The following is a 15,412-nucleotide window of genomic DNA, read 5'->3' as shown; positions in this document are numbered from 1 at the left end:
AGAAAGAAAAAGAAAAGAAACCTTGGCCAAGGTCGTGTGTTTAGTAAGTGCTAGAGCTAAGGTGACATTCTTCGCAGGTTCTGTTGGTGGCTCTAGAGCTCTGTCATTTACTAGTTGTGTGACTTAGGGGAATCCCCTAGTCCTCTGTTTTTCAGTTTCCTCACCTGAAAAATGAACCGACTGGTTGAAGAACTACACGGTCTCCAGATAGCCCCTGTAGCTTTAACATTCCCTGAGTCCAATGAGTGTGTGAGCATGATCAGGACTGGCTGTTTATGAGCCAATCAGGCACTGGATAAACAGTGGGAAGGGGAGGGTGAAAGTTAAAAAAAAAAAAACAAACCAAAAACAACAAACTTTGACAGGAGGTCTATAAAAACTGCGTGTTCCCAAAGGTTCGTCCTATTTGGCAGCTGCTGACTCCTCCACAGCTTCTGATCGCTAAGAGGACTCTCTTCTCCCAAACTGTAAGTAACAGAACTTCCTTTGTCTACCTGGACTGCACCAGGGAGTGAGGGTTACTGATGGTGCTACACATGTAGCCGAGAAAGTCTGTTTGCTTTTATTTTCAGGAGAAACTTGGTGGTGGCTGAAAACGTGCTGGTGTGCTGAAATGGTTGTTTTTCTCCCTAAGCGTAAATGCTCATCCACAGCTTTGCTGACTCTCTGAGTGGAGGCAAATGTTCAAGACCATTCCCAGTGTTACCCATATGAAGGCGCTTCTGTCTCTGGCCTGGGAGAAACAACTTGAATACACTTATTTGGCGAGGTTCTAATCACTTCTCGAGATTCCTGCTCATTTCTACTCTCTCCGTAACAACTACTTATTTCCATGATTTATTTACAGACCTGTCGTCTTACGTCATTTTCTTTATTCTCTTCCTACACCCACTAGTGTTGGCACTGATGTTTTTTGGTCACACAAATGAACTCCTTGCCTTCCCCCACGGCTCAAATGAGAACACGGAACAGGCTTGGAATCGCCACAGAGCACCGCCGTCATTTGATTATGAATTATCAAACTTCCACTCATTTGATCGTTCCTATAACATGTCCTACTTTGAAGATCCTACAGCTTAAGTTATTTGGAATCAAAAGCGGCTGATGTCCTTTGGGACGTTTGCTCTACTATCTGAAAAATAGACATGTTGTGAGGATAGGTTGCCTTCTAAAATAAACTTCTCCTAAATAGTTACCTAGGGCTCCATTTGCCAGTTTAGATCCAGCGGGGGCTTAGCTCTGCTGCCGTTAGGCCAAGGCACATCTGGGCACCCCCCAGGCCGACGCTAGAGCCCGAGGTGCTGAATGCAGTGTAGATGCTGTAATCCTAGAAGAAAGAGCAACACTCAGCTCTCTTTCCAAGCTACCTCACCTGTGTTCAAAGGCACCAGGCTGTCATAAGGCATCTCACTGCTTTTGTCGCTGTGACACGGGGGTGGGTAATGAAGCTGTGGGCATCTTCACACATCTGTATATAAAATTCTTGCTCACAGTGCCTGGAGATCATAGGCTTTCAACGAATAAGCCCCTCATGTCCTCTTGAAAACCCATCTGCCTTGTACACTGGAGAAGTGAATGGACTCTCTACTCCCTGATATTTCTCCAGGAGTTAAATATTCATATTTTACAAATCATTCTCTTTTCACAGAACCTCTTGAAGGAAGGCAGAAAGAACCATACTGTAGGTTTTATGTGCTATTTTGCTGAAAAGGATTGGAAAAGGGATTCCAAGTCATAAGCCAGTAGGATGTGGTTTATAATCCTAGAGCATCACAGTTTAGAAGGGGCATCAGACATATTCTTTCTGAGCCTCAGTTTCCCCATCTTTAAAGTTGGCAGGGTTGATATAGATATCCCTGAGGTCATTTGCAGCTGTTTTTCTGTGATTGCCTTCTATTCTTATATTTTCATATTCACAACCTCTTCCCAGATTTGTATATGTATCACCTGTTAATATGTATAATACATAATGTCATATATAGACCTATTTGAGAAATCAAACATTACAAAAAATTTATAAAGTAAAATGTGAGAGTTAGTCCATCCCATCCCAATCCCCACAGATAACACCAGGGTGGTTATTCTCTGCTTATATAGATCTACAAACCGTATGTACCATATGTGTTATACCATTTTTTTAATTAAACAGGAATGATATTTTATATCACATACTTCTCTGAAACTTGCTTTTTTTTTCTTTTTACTTAATAATATAATGTGAACCACTTCCCATCACACTTTAAAATCAAATTGGCTTGAGACCTCGATGAGCAGAGGCTTAGGAGCCCAAGATCATTCTCTATGGTTACCCACTCCCACCTGGCCTCCTGTCTCCCAGGGATAAACATTGGTCTGTGACCCTGTTTTATGATTAACAGAGGGGCAACATTTGTGCTGAGGTGGTATAGACCTTTAATCCCTCTGTAGAAGTTTAACTTCCCATAAACAGTATTGGTTCAATTTGACCTTTTCTCTGTTTTTTTTCTGGTCGAGTCAGCACATTCAGACTGAAAAAATAGCTTGGTAGTAAATAGAAACATGGAATCTCAGGCAATTATTTTTTTTTAAATTTTTTTTAAAATTTAAAAAGAGAGAAATAGTAATACCCAACATTTTCATAATATATTATAAAACATCTTCATATTTATCATACAATTAACTCAACAAATATATTTTGAGCAACTATGATGAGTAGGGTGCTCACAGGTCACAGGAGATCCACTTGGCAATGAGACACCCAGCGCAGATATTAGCACCATTTATTCCACAGTAAACTAAGACTCAGAGAAGTTACTGACTGGCCCGTGGTCCCAGTGAGGAGGAAGCAGAACTGGTCCTTGAACCCAGGTCTGTCTGATCTAGTAGCTAGAACCTGTGTGAATGTGTGAGATGTTTATGAATTGAAGAGGTCCATGGTGTATGGATGATGAGCCACAGCCCACGGATTTTGAGTACTCTGGGGGTGTCCTCAACAAGAACTCTGGGGGTGTTATCAAGAGTCACCTTAGAGTCACCCAAAGGCCGATTCCTTTCACCAGGCTCACTCTTTCCTGGAAGGAGGGGAGTACTGCCCCTTATCCCAACTTTGCGCCTTATGAGTTAAATGTCCTTGGACAAATAATTAAACTCCCTTATGTTCTTTCCTTATCTATTATGTGGCAGTGGTGGGGGAAGCCCAGCTGCCTTTGGAGGTTATAATAAGGAATGAATTATACAGTGCTTGTAAAGTAATTAGTGGAGTACTTGGCATTAATGGTGATTGGCTATTATTGGGCTATGTTTTCCTTTTGTTTCATTAAGGAAACATCTTTATTTCTTAATTGTGAATTCCTTTATGCAGTTACCTAAACTGAGAGAGAGAATTTGTATTTTGGCCTGAAGTTTGCCAACTTCAGGTTGGCTTTTTCCACATAAAGATCTAGTGACCAGATTTACAGCTAGTAATCCCTGACTACAATATTAGGAACTCATGTGTAAACAAGGGGAAACATGATCGTTAGGTGGCTGGGATAGGAGCAGCCTTGGAAGAATATCTTCTCTAGAGATCATTGCCCACTAGCCTGTCCTGTCCCCAGTGACAGCACCGTGGTTCCACCCTTTGGGGTTAAAATGAGACTCTTGAAGTGAGAGTAGCATCAGTGATACCAATACTTTTTCAAGAATCAGTTCAGTAGCCACCCACTTCTTATATCAGGCCTGCCTTGAAGGGATGCACAAAATGTGAAGAAATTGATTTACCAGGAGGGGCAGGACCGGGTGGGGAGCTCTGCCTCCCCCTAGCTGAGACCTTGGACAAATCAGTTAACTTCTCTGAGTCTTAGCTTGCTCATTAATTAACAAAGATACTAGTTGCCCTGGTTACCCGGTTGCTGAGTGGATCAACCGAGGTGTCCCTGGGCTTGCAGGAAGTAGAAAGCAGGCATGGGGCGTCTACCCTATGGATGAGTGTATGAGAGGAAGGAGACCAGGGAAAGGAGGTCATAGGATTGGATAGGAAACCACTAAAGATAATCTTTACTACCACTTTTTTTTCTTTGATAGTCCAACACATGCAAAATTACTCTTTCTAACATCCAAGATGAGAGCCCTGTGAACTTGCATTTTCAAGACTGGCCCAAAGTGGCAGCCCAACAAAAGCAATGATCCCCTTCAGAGGACCACTGCTGAGAAGGGCGCTTGGATAGGGGATCTTCAAACCAGAGTCCTTCCTTGCTAGAGCAGTGAAGCTGAGAATTACTGGGGCAAGGATCACCAGATGACTTTGGCATCCTTAGAGTCCATGGGAGCCTCCAGCCCAGAGGCACTTAGGGAAAATCTTCCCCATCTATCCCAAATGCTGTCATAGGTCATTGAATATAAGAAAAAAGAGCCTTACACACCATACTCTCTATGTCCCAAAGCTAAGGGAGGTTAATTGCAAGGCCAAAGCCTCTCAAGCTTGCTATCCAGAGAATAACACAGGCTAACAGAACAAAATGGGAGATGGCCATAGAGGCTAAAAGCCTCACTGTCCTGGCCTCAAGTCATCCAGAGCACACAAAGGCACCAGCAATCCACAGAGAGATAGTCAAGTACCGCAGTGCCATCTATTTATCAGATTTGAGTGGGTCACTAATGAGCTGGTTCAGTCTCCAGATCAGTGAACCCAACGGTCTCCTGGAAGATATTCTATTTAGGATGACCAGGAAATTTGGCATCCCACTTTCATCCACTATGGCTAATTGCAACTACTTAAGCTAAAGGGGGAAAAACCCAGACCTCATTTGTTCATCCAGTTATGGAAGCGGGTCAAAAGTGTAAGAGGAGCCTAGAGGGTTTGTTTGTACACCTTCCCTGCCTTGGTCACGAATCTGTCTGAGCCACCTGCAGTTCTGTTCAGGACACTCCTGCACTCTTTTCCAGACCTGTCACCATGGCCCACCGATTTCCAGCCCTCACCTCAGAACAGAAGAAGGAGCTCTCCGAAATTGCACAGCGCATTGTTGCCAATGGGAAGGGGATCCTGGCTGCAGATGAGTCTGTAGGTGAGTGCAAGTAACGTCATACAAGTGTGTTCTTATTTCTACAACTTAGCCAAGGCAAGCAACAATTATATTCTCTTTCCTCTCAGAGGAGTGAAGGTACACAGGAGTGGGAGCAGAAGACCCAGCAAGCATAGACAGACATTTTGAGTCCTGTAGTTCCAGTAGGCAGATTTCTGAAAACCAAGGGAAGAGGTTCAAGCCCCCCATTTCAAGGCCCCTTGCCAGGGATCATGGAATCTAGACTGTAGCAAGGTCAAGAACTCAGGAACCAGAATGAGATCAGATACATAGACCTCTGCTGCTAATGAGAAGTCAATGTAAGGTCAGCTAAGGAAGGGCAGGGAGGGCAGGGAAGTGTCCTCATCTGGAACAGGGAAGGGCTTGTGGCTGAGAGAAGCCCAGAATGACACAAGGGAGGGTTGTGGCAGGCCTGTCTGGCCCACCATAAAATGATAGAAACCAGGGAAGTCAAGAGCCCGCCCCACCCCTCCTTCTATTGTACATACATCTAGTTAGATTGAGGCCTGGACCTGGATCGGGGTGGTGATGGCTAGAGAGGCCTGAGGGCCTAATATACACACTTGGACCCACTGGTGGCTTCCATCGTGACCCTGACATATCCAGTCCATACGCTTCCTATCCAACATCCTGGCAGCAGTCAAGGTCTTTCCCCTGGGAGCCGAAAAAGGAGACGGGAGTTTTAAAGATCTGAATAAAAGAGTCTTGCCCTTCATCCTGCTGAGGGTCACTCGAGGGGGGTAGGCCGGCGGTACAGACCTGGTTGGCTCCTCAAGCTGCCTTTGTCCCGCCCACCCTAGGCACCATGGGAAACCGCCTGCAGAGGATCAAGGTGGAGAACACCGAGGAGAACCGCCGGCAGTTCCGAGAAATCCTCTTCACCGTGGACAACTCCGTCAACCAGAGCATCGGGGGCGTGATCCTGTTCCATGAGACCCTCTACCAGAAGGACAGCCAGGGAAAGCTGTTCAGAAACATCCTCAAGGAAAAGGGGATCGTGGTGGGAATTAAGGTGAACACTTCCATTCCCATTTCCCTTCTGCCTCATTCCAGCCAAATGCCCAGCCCAGTCTCCGGGCTGACGCTCTGAACACCCTCTTCATCTAGTTGCCGTTCCCTCTGCCCTTCCTGTCATCAGCCTCGCCCCTGAGAAACAGGTCCTCTTCTAGATTTTTCGGCCGGTGTCTTCTTCTTTCAACCAAGTTTTATGCAAGGTACTCAATCTCCTGGTGTCCCAATTTTCTCATTTCTGAAATGGGAATAGTAGTGCCTACCTCATAAAGCTCTTATAAGGATGAAAGGAGTTTGTAAAACAGTTCCTGTCACATAATTATTATTTAGTTCATGGTCACTATTAATGATTAAACCACTTACTATTCAGGTACAACTCAGTCTTCCAAAACTGCAAGAACTTCTCATGAGTGAAAACTAGTATCTGTTGAGTGCTTACAACTCCAAACGCTCATTTAATCCTTCTCGTAACCCCTGGAGGTCAATTCAGTTCTTATCCTCATTTTAGAGATGAGGGGAGAAAATGGACTTACAAGGCATAGCATAACTTGCCCACAGCAAGACAAAACCAGAGCCAGTTCAAACCCAGCCTGTCTACCTCTCAGGCTCATGATCTCAGCCTCTGCTATGCCGAGAGTAGGGGCTGCATCTTTATTCTTTCGATTTCCTGGAATAATGTCGTGCTCGGTATGTGTAGGTGCTCCCTAAATGTCCCTTGAACAAATAAGTTAAGAGAAACTGCTCTTATATGGCCCCTCTGCATCCCAGGTACTGTCAGATTACTTTTTACTTCCCGAGCTCCAGGCCTGTGCTTTCCATATTTTCCATCCTCCTAGTGTTGACACTTGCATTTTTTTCTTCCAGGTACTTCCCTTCTGCTATGGATTTAATTGTGTCTCCCCCGCCCACCCCACCCCCCCACCCCCGTGACTAATACACCTTCCTAAGTCAACTCCTTAGCTTGTGGAAGATGAGAACTATTAGTACCAGGGGCTCTGCTTTTGTTTTCCCGGGACCCCTGACACCTGCTAATTACTTGTTAATTATTTATATTCACAGTTAGACCAGGGAGGTGCTCCCCTTGCAGGAACCAACAAAGAAACCACCATTCAAGGTAAGGATATCACCTGCTGATATGAATCATGCTCATATATGCTAGAAATGAAGGCAAGCAAAGAGGTGAGCAAGGGAAAACAAAATATGAATCTCACCCTGGTTTTAGAGCCACACACATCTGCTTTTCAACCCTAGCTCCTCTATTCGATAACTATGTGACCTTAGGCTGGTCATATACATGTCCTGAGTCAGTTAAAATAGGATGACAATATCTACTTTGCAGAGTAGTCATGGGGATTAATTAGACAATGTACATAAAAAGTGCTTACCACGGTGCTTTGCACAGAGAAGATATCCTTACCTGAGAATGTAATTTTTAGAGAAAAATCCAGCAGCAGAAGAGAGGAAAGGTCCCAAGCTTTGGGATCAGACCCACCAGGGTTTGACTCCTAGTTTTATCATTTACTAATTAGACAATTTTGCAAGGTGCTTCACTGCCCAAGTGGACAAGTACAAACCATAGCATTAGGTTAGTTAAGCAGAATTTGAATGCCAGCTCTGTCACTCATTAGCTCTGCAAACTTGGTAAAGTCACGTAACCTCTTGGACCCTCAGGTTTCGCATCTGTAAAACAAGTATAATATTAACTATTAGAATTGTTATCATAATTAAATGAGATTATGTATGCAAAATGCCTAGAATCATGCCTGGAACGTAGTAAATACTAAACAAATATTAGTTCCCTCTGTTCTTCTTATTAAGTATAAAGCCCCAGTTTGGGCTTAGTATTGGGATTAATGTTTTCAGTCCTTAAGCTCTGCTGACTGAAAGAAAGGTAAGGCAAGGAAGAACTCCTTCACTTTATCAGTGGCCCCATGGATCAGGGACATGGGTGCAAAGAAGCCTTTCTCTCTTTTGTGACTTGCAGGTCTTGATGGCCTTTCTGAGCGCTGTGCTCAGTACAAGAAAGACGGTGCTGAGTTTGGGAAATGGCGTGCTGTGCTGAGGATTGACAACCAGTGTCCATCCAACCTTGCCATCCAGGAAAATGCCAACACCCTGGCCCGCTATGCCAGCATCTGTCAGCAGGTGCTCTGCCTTCCCCTTGGGCTAAAAAGCAGTCAGAAAGAGCTTTCTTCAGAACCTCTCTTTCCAATTTTACTACAAGTACCTGAACCTTATCTCACCACTATATCCTGGTGGCATTTTCCACCACTTCTGCTATAGCCAAGCGTGGTAGGGAAAGATTTGGTCCCACAAGTCGGCTATGAGCCCGAAAGGCCAATGCCGTCAATGGCTGCCCTCTGCCGAAGTTCTATAGGCTGAGTCTTAAGAGTGATCCAGCCCCTATGGCCAGGGCACTTGCTTACCTATGCTCCATCACATCTAAAACATGATCCTCTTAGATCCCTAGCTCAAGAGTGATAGCTCTGATTTAGCCCCAGTCCAAATAATATCTTGGAGGATGGTGACCTGACACTAGTTTCCAACATAGTGTCTCTGGGATCGATCCCAGTTAAGTCTGATTTGCTTGTGTGGGTGCTATGTTGAGGTTACCTGAGTTGTGGGTACCTGGAGAGTCCCAATTAGAGCTATACACAGTGTTTAATTCCTTAATTAACCCACACAAGGGGCATCCTTATTAGTGATTGAAGTTTGACTGCCCTAAAAGGGTGACAGCTAGGTTCTGAGGTAGCTAGAATAGTCTCTAGAAGAATCTCTAGCTATAGAAATTAAGGATTTGCATTATTTTACCCACTCCTAGGAGAACTTACTTTTTTTTTTTTTTTAACCTCATTGTTCTTTTTTGGCTAAGCCACAAATGCTCACTAGAAATCCCATTAAATTTCCTGATACTGCCTTTAAGTCAGTGAATGGCACTTCTCTATAAGGGCTTCATTTTATCCCAATTGCAACTGTCAAATATCTTCTTAAGGAAAGGATCACAGTGAGCAGAGCTGCACTTTATCTCCCCCTTTTTCCTTTTTAGAATGGGCTGGTACCCATTGTTGAACCAGAGGTCATTCCTGATGGAGACCATGACTTGGAACACTGCCAGTATGTTACTGAGAAGGTAAGTCTTGAATATAAAGGTCCCAATTCCAGTTGAAATATCTTATTTTTAAGTAAGACCTGTTACTTAATATATATCAGCTGTTATATATGAAATATTCTTCAGTTGGAATCATTATGTAGCATTGAGAAGATAAGGGGGTACTTATCAAACCTTCTACTCTTTTGGTACAATGGTATTCTCCACATGGAAAAAGGATAGGATTTGCAGTACCAAGACTTGGATATGACAATCCATGTTCCCAGTTGTGGGCCCATGAGTAAATCATATTATCTTTTGGGATCAGTTACATTATATGTAAAAAAAAGAAATTTAAAAATAAGATGAGACTCACATGACAAAATGTAATTAGAAGGTACTTTGTTCATATCTGCAATGCAACCTGATTTCACGTTCTCCACTTGCAAAAGTTGGTGGACTGAGATGAGGTCTGAAAGTGCTTCTGTCTCTAAAATGTGTGTTTCTGTGACTCCTCAGCTTCTATGGGGATGGAGAATGGAGGCCAATTTAGATGTTCCCAACTAGCTAAATCAAGGCAGGCTCAACTGGCCAAAGGGAGTGATGGGAAAGAAGGAGTGAAGGGGCTCCAGGAAGCAGAGCCATGCCACCTGTCCGCAGTCAGAGTAGGGGAGGTGGGGCTAGGCCAGCTTGGCTGTGCTCAGTGGCCGCGGCGTGCGGTTGCCTGTGCATTGCTCTGATGAGGAATCTTGGGCCAAGCCCCATACGAGGATTCCTTTGTCTCTCAGCCCTGCAACCTGAAAGTGTCGAGGTCAGGGGACTGTCAGGCTGGCGCTGGGTTTCAGCTTTTGGACGTCTTGTCCCTCAGGTCCTGGCGGCTGTCTACAAGGCCCTGAATGACCATCACGTTTACCTGGAGGGCACCCTGCTGAAGCCCAACATGGTGACTGCCGGACATGCCTGCACCAGAAAGTATACTCCAGAGCAAGTGGCTATGGCCACCGTCACTGCTCTCCACCGGACTGTTCCCGCAGCTGTTCCCGGTAAGGCTTTCCTTCTTCTCTGACTTGAGGTCTAAGCCCTTATCCCGTGAAGGAGCTCCACCAGCGTTTGTGCTTGCCCGGGAGTCTTGTATCCAGGAAACGGACCTCTGTGTCTCACAGGCGGCCAGCACGTCCCCTCACACTCCATGATACCACAAGCTTGCATCTGTCCAAATGCACACAATCCATTGATTTCCTCAATAGGTCACCACCCTCCTTATTTATTAAAGCCCTTCTCTCCTTAGCCCCGCTAGCCTTGGCAGAAGCAAACTAATTTTTCCAACCCAGTTCCATGCAAATCAAGTAGAGAAAGGATGGAGGCATTCCATTTCTTTTAGGCTCCTGGCTTGCTCTCTCCAGCTGGGTAAAGAAGCTGGGAAGAGTAGAGTGCAATGGCTTCTCACCTTCCAGGCATCTGCTTCTTGTCCGGGGGCATGAGCGAAGAGGATGCTACTCTCAACCTCAATGCTATCAACCTTTGCCCTCTACCAAAGCCCTGGAAACTCAGTTTCTCCTACGGACGGGCCCTGCAGGCCAGTGCACTGGCTGCCTGGGGTGGCAAGGCTGCCAACAAGAAGGCCACCCAGGAGGCTTTCATGAAGCGGGCCCTGGTAAGATGCTATTCCTTTTTGTTGTTGTTGTTTTTAGAATTTATATATTTATTTTAGAGAGAGCGAGCGAGCAGGGAGAGGGGCAGTGGGAGAGGGAGAGAGAGAGAATCTCAAGCAGACTCCCTGCTGAGCACAGAGCCCAGTGCTGGGCTGGATCCCACGACACTGAAATCACGATCTGAGCAGAAATCAAGAGTCAGACACTCAAACGACTGAGCCACCCAAGCGCCCTAAGATGCTACTACTTCTTATCTACTTGATCGAGTGGATACTAGGAGCCTGGCTCTCTTACCTGGAGAAGCATTGTTTTCTTCAGAACGTGATGGTAAATACAGAGAGTGTCTACTAGATAGTTGAAAAGGTGGCATTAGAGCTCAGTAGGAAGGTGGGGGTTGGGGAGAGTTGTGGATGATCCGCACTGGGAGTATAGTTGATGACAGTGGACAGTAGATAATCTCCACAGAGACACTTGAGAGGGAAGAGAAGAGGGCCAAGGACTAAACCAGAGCACCTTTCATTTTAGGAAAAAATAGAAGAAAGCCACTAGGACAAGCAGCAGTAATAACATAGGAGGTGCCGAGGATCCTGGGAACCCATAGAAACAAGTTTCAAGGGGGTCGGTCATAACACACTATAGAGAGATTCAGAATAAAGGCTGAGAAAAAAGCTGAGATTGGCATGTGGGAGCCTACCGGTGACCCTCAACACAGCAGTTTCAATAGAGAGAGAAGAAAAGTGCCCATTCAAGAAGATTGTCAGGAAAAGGCCCAGAAGAAGGACCAGGAGAAATGAGGACAGAAAAGGATTTTATTCAGTCAGGAACCATTCCTTTTTGAATATCTACTGTGAGCCAAGGACTGGGGTGAACAAAGGAGACACATATACTGGCCTCAGGGAGCTTAGAGTTTAGCCAAATAGGAGACAGCCGGGCATGTTTAAATGTAAAGCACAAGGGTGATGGGTATTAAGGAGGGCACGTGCGGTGATGAGCACTGATGAGTGAGCAACTCATGAATCGTTGAACACCACATCAAAAACTAATGATGTATATGTTGGCTAATTGAACATTATAAAAAAATAAAGAAATTAAATGTAAAGCAAAAGGAGCCAGAGGAGAGATTAAAGATGAGGACAGTGGGGATAATTGAGAGGACACGGAGTTAGAAGAAAACAGGATTGCGTGAGACTATTAAATGCAGGTGGCCGAGTTGGTCTCAGAAAGCAGGGAAGAGACAGCAAAGAAGAAAAAAAAAATGGGTTTGGAATCGGGTCTGTAGACGTGAAGGGATGTAGCGGTTGATTACCGTCGAGGGCATCTGTTGAGGGGGATAAGGGAATGGAGACTTCCCTCTTCACAGCAGGGAAGCCTGGGATAGCTGTTGAAGTAGTCCGTTAGGAGACTCCCAAGACAGAATGGCCAAGCATCAGGCAAGGTGCGGCTGAAATGAGAGTGAGTTTGCAGTGCATTAACTTAGATCTGAAATTTTCCTAATAGCTCTCTTAATCATGCAGGAAGATCTAGAGCAATCTAAATGGGAAATAGGATAGAAGAGTAAAAGTTTAATAGAGAGGAGTGCTGAATTTGAGCAATAGCCGTATTCAGCGGCTTGCTGATCACAGAGGAGGCTGGGTGAGGAATCAAGTGTAGGAGGAGTTTGGCAATGAGGCACTTTTAAAGGGAAGGCAGACCCCAGAGAAGCTTAGACGATATCTCAGGGGCATAAGAGAGGTGTAAGATGTTAGAGGTAGTTCCTTACTTTGTTAGGATGGAGAGCTGGGTGTGGCTGTGCTGGGGTGTGGCTGATGAGGGGCAGGGAGATGTGGCTAATACGAAGGAGGGATTGTGAAAGTAAGGGTCAGAAGAGCCATCCACACAAAAGAAGGGAAGCTGAGCTCATTTAGGATGGTGGTTCTCAAGCTTGAGTATGTATCCGAATCACCTGGACGGCATGTGAAAACAGATTCTGGACCCAGCCACTGAGTTTCTAATTGAGACGTCTGGGGTCAAACCAGAGAATTTCCATTTCTAAGAAGCGCTGAGGTCCATGCAACATGCTTTGAAAATCACTGTGGATGTAGAAACAAGTCCCAGAGAGAGCGAGATAATAGCAACAGGGACTTGAAGACATGGTACCATGGAGTGGCGCTCAAATTCTATTATTGCAGGTTTCGTAATTCTGAACTCCCCTTTAATTGGAATTTACACAAGGAACCAAATGATAGTATGATTACAACTACAAAAAATGATATATTCTTGTGGGCAAGTATAGGTGGAAAATGGAAATTTTTAAAAAAGAGTTTTTAAAATTTGCTCTTGTACGTCTGGCTGCACCTTGCCTGATCCTTCGGCATAACGTCTGGTCCATTTTCTAGCAAACTGCTGCAGCAGCCCCTGCAATCTTCTCCACCGGAAACATCCATTCCCTTACCACTGTATCAACTTCAGTTTCTAATACTGTTGTTGCAATACTGTTGGTACTAAAAAGAAACTTTCTCAGTAACTGACACAAACTTCAGCTTGCCTGAGAGATGCTCAGGAAACTGGGATAAAAAAGGAGATAATGTATTGCAGAAGGCAAGGAATGCTATCAGCACTAATATTTAGCAAAACCCCTGTAAGGAGAGAGAAATCCAGATGCAGGTGGAGCTGGTTTCAAATGAGAGCCAGAGGGTCAAATACAGGGTTGCGTTTGCTCTGACCCCATGTCCTTTTTCACGCTTGTTTTTTAGGCTAACTCCCAGGCAGCCAAAGGACAGTATGTTCACATGGGCTCTTCTGCTGCTACTTCTACTCAGTCCCTCTTCACAGCCTCCTACACCTACTAGAACCCCAGGCCCACCAGCCTGCCTCCAGCTCTTCTGGGTGTCTTGGTAGGAGGGCTGAAAGAGAACGACTTTTCTACTGACCCTGGAAGTTAGACAAAATCAGAGTGGAACTACTGGAAACACAATGCATGTTAAATTCTTAGACACAACGAAAAGAAAATCAGTTCTTGAAACGTAGTTGTGAATATCAAGGATCTGACGAAATTTCATGCAATTTCCTTGCAACAGCTCCAGCTCCCCATGCCCCAGAGTATCCACCCAGGAAAAGAATAGACTTGAAAACAAAACCAGCTCTCCGTTCGAATAATGACCACCTCAGAAGCTGAGTGTGGAGAAGTGTGTCTTATTCAACAATCGTAGCAGTGGTAGCTTATGGAGGCAACTGCAACCAAAAAAGAAATAAAATGTTCTAGAAGCCTTCAGCTGGTATCAGGTTTTACTTTCCGCTCCTGCTTCCAAAGGGCTCAGTATAGTTCATGACCTTTGACTCTACTAGACATGACTGGCATTAATGGTCAGGGTCCTCAACTAGGGCTACTCATTAAAATCATCTGCCAAAAATGTAAAAACCCAGATGTTCAGACCACACTCCAGCCCAGTTAAATCAGAAACTCTGGATGTGGGATCCTCTAAATATCAGGGTTTCTTAACAGCTTCTTTGGTGATTCCAAAGTATAGCCACATTTGAGAACTACCATGCTAAATTTCAAGTCTGAGGATATTTTAAAATGAAAGCCCTTCATAATAGGAAGCAAGCTACACTGTAAAATGATTTCAAGCAACATGCAGAGTATAATGGGAGAATCAGTGTGGCTATGATGCTCGCAGCGTTCCTCGTGAAGTGACCCACGTTTGGTGACACACACCCACTCCCTATGCACATCTGAGCACACTACCTCGGTTTGCAGGAAATACAATTCACATAATTATACTTTATTGCAGCTTTCAATGTTCAGAATTAACCGAGAGAAAAAGCATTAAAGACAACCATAGTTACAAAAGAGAATTTAAATATAATTTTGTACAATATAAAAATTATGATTTTGGTGGAAAAAAAGTAATGACTTCACTGACAAGCTAGGAAATTAAAGGAAGAGGAGATGTAGAGAGAAGTGAAGGGAACATTCATTTACTTAGTTGGGAGTCAGGATACTACTTAAAATTGATGGATTAAGAAACAGTGCTTAAAAAAAGAAACAGTGCTTTAAGTCTATTAAAGGGAATGGATATAAATCATTAAAATATTCCTACGTATAATTAAATATAGGAGAAAAATAGTAAACTAAATTCTTTGTCTTGAAGAGTGCAAAGATAAATGATATTGCTTAGAGTAGATAAATTAAGAACTAGAGGCATACACATAGCATTTAGAGGAGTAAGACAGAATTAGTCCAAAGGCACTTTGTCTGAGGAGAGAGACCTGGGAATGAAGCACGGGGAAGATTTTTACTCACGTGTCTCTACTACAATTTGAGTATTTGTTTCCATATACCTGTATTAGTTCTGTAAAGACAACTGTATTCATTTGGCCTGAGGCTTTCACTTTTACTAGGATGATATAACCAAGCCGAGAGCAGTTAAATTACTTGCTGATGGTCACACATACAGGGGTTTAGGGGTTGAGAGCTGAGAGATTAGAATTCAGGTCTCCTTCTCCTATAACGGGCACATGACCAGGGAGGAAGGTAAGGACAGGGCAACAAGCAGTGTTCAAAACCTCTGCCATCAGTGTTGCAGGTCTTCTACATGTCCTTTCTTCTCCTTCTTCTTCTTTTTTTAAGATTTTATTTA

At 44.3% G+C, this 15,412-nt stretch overlaps 2 protein-coding genes across 7 annotated transcripts in view; both read left to right on the top strand.

Moving 5' to 3' along the window:
- PGAP4 (post-GPI attachment to proteins GalNAc transferase 4) overlaps positions 1–14,041 on the top strand; it is a 62,417-nt gene extending 48,376 nt beyond the window's left edge. For all 5 annotated transcript variants that reach the window (XM_032419160.1, XM_032419163.1, XM_032419159.1 and 2 more), the window contains exons 5-12: positions 396–467; positions 4,903–5,024; positions 5,843–6,054; positions 7,113–8,198; positions 9,100–9,183; positions 10,010–10,184; positions 10,596–10,795; positions 13,526–14,041. The gene's annotated coding sequence lies outside the window, so the exon portion shown is untranslated. The remainder of the gene's footprint in view (positions 1–395; positions 468–4,902; positions 5,025–5,842; positions 6,055–7,112; positions 8,199–9,099; positions 9,184–10,009; positions 10,185–10,595; positions 10,796–13,525) is intronic.
- ALDOB (aldolase, fructose-bisphosphate B) overlaps positions 1–14,041 on the top strand; it is a 22,815-nt gene extending 8,774 nt beyond the window's left edge. The window contains exons 1-9 of one of the 2 annotated variants that reach the window (XM_032419166.1): positions 396–467; positions 4,903–5,024; positions 5,843–6,054; positions 7,113–7,167; positions 8,038–8,198; positions 9,100–9,183; positions 10,010–10,184; positions 10,596–10,795; positions 13,526–14,041. In XM_032419166.1, coding sequence (XP_032275057.1) covers positions 4,913–5,024; positions 5,843–6,054; positions 7,113–7,167; positions 8,038–8,198; positions 9,100–9,183; positions 10,010–10,184; positions 10,596–10,795; positions 13,526–13,621 — 1,095 coding nt within the window. In that variant the 5' untranslated portion in view covers positions 396–467; positions 4,903–4,912 and the 3' untranslated portion in view covers positions 13,622–14,041. Of the gene's footprint in view, positions 1–395; positions 468–4,902; positions 5,025–5,842; positions 6,055–7,112; positions 7,168–8,037; positions 8,199–9,099; positions 9,184–10,009; positions 10,185–10,595; positions 10,796–13,525 lie in introns of those variants that run through there. The other variant, XM_032419167.1, reaches the window with a different exon arrangement.
- Positions 14,042–15,412: the final 1,371 nt, after the last annotated feature.

Source organism: Phoca vitulina, unplaced genomic scaffold (genome assembly GCF_004348235.1).
Source record: "Phoca vitulina isolate PV1807 unplaced genomic scaffold, GSC_HSeal_1.0 scaffold21, whole genome shotgun sequence".
NCBI lineage: Eukaryota > Metazoa > Chordata > Mammalia > Carnivora > Phocidae > Phoca > Phoca vitulina.
The sequence above is the reverse complement of the archived record's forward strand: the minus strand, read 5'-3'. Positions and strand labels throughout refer to the sequence as shown.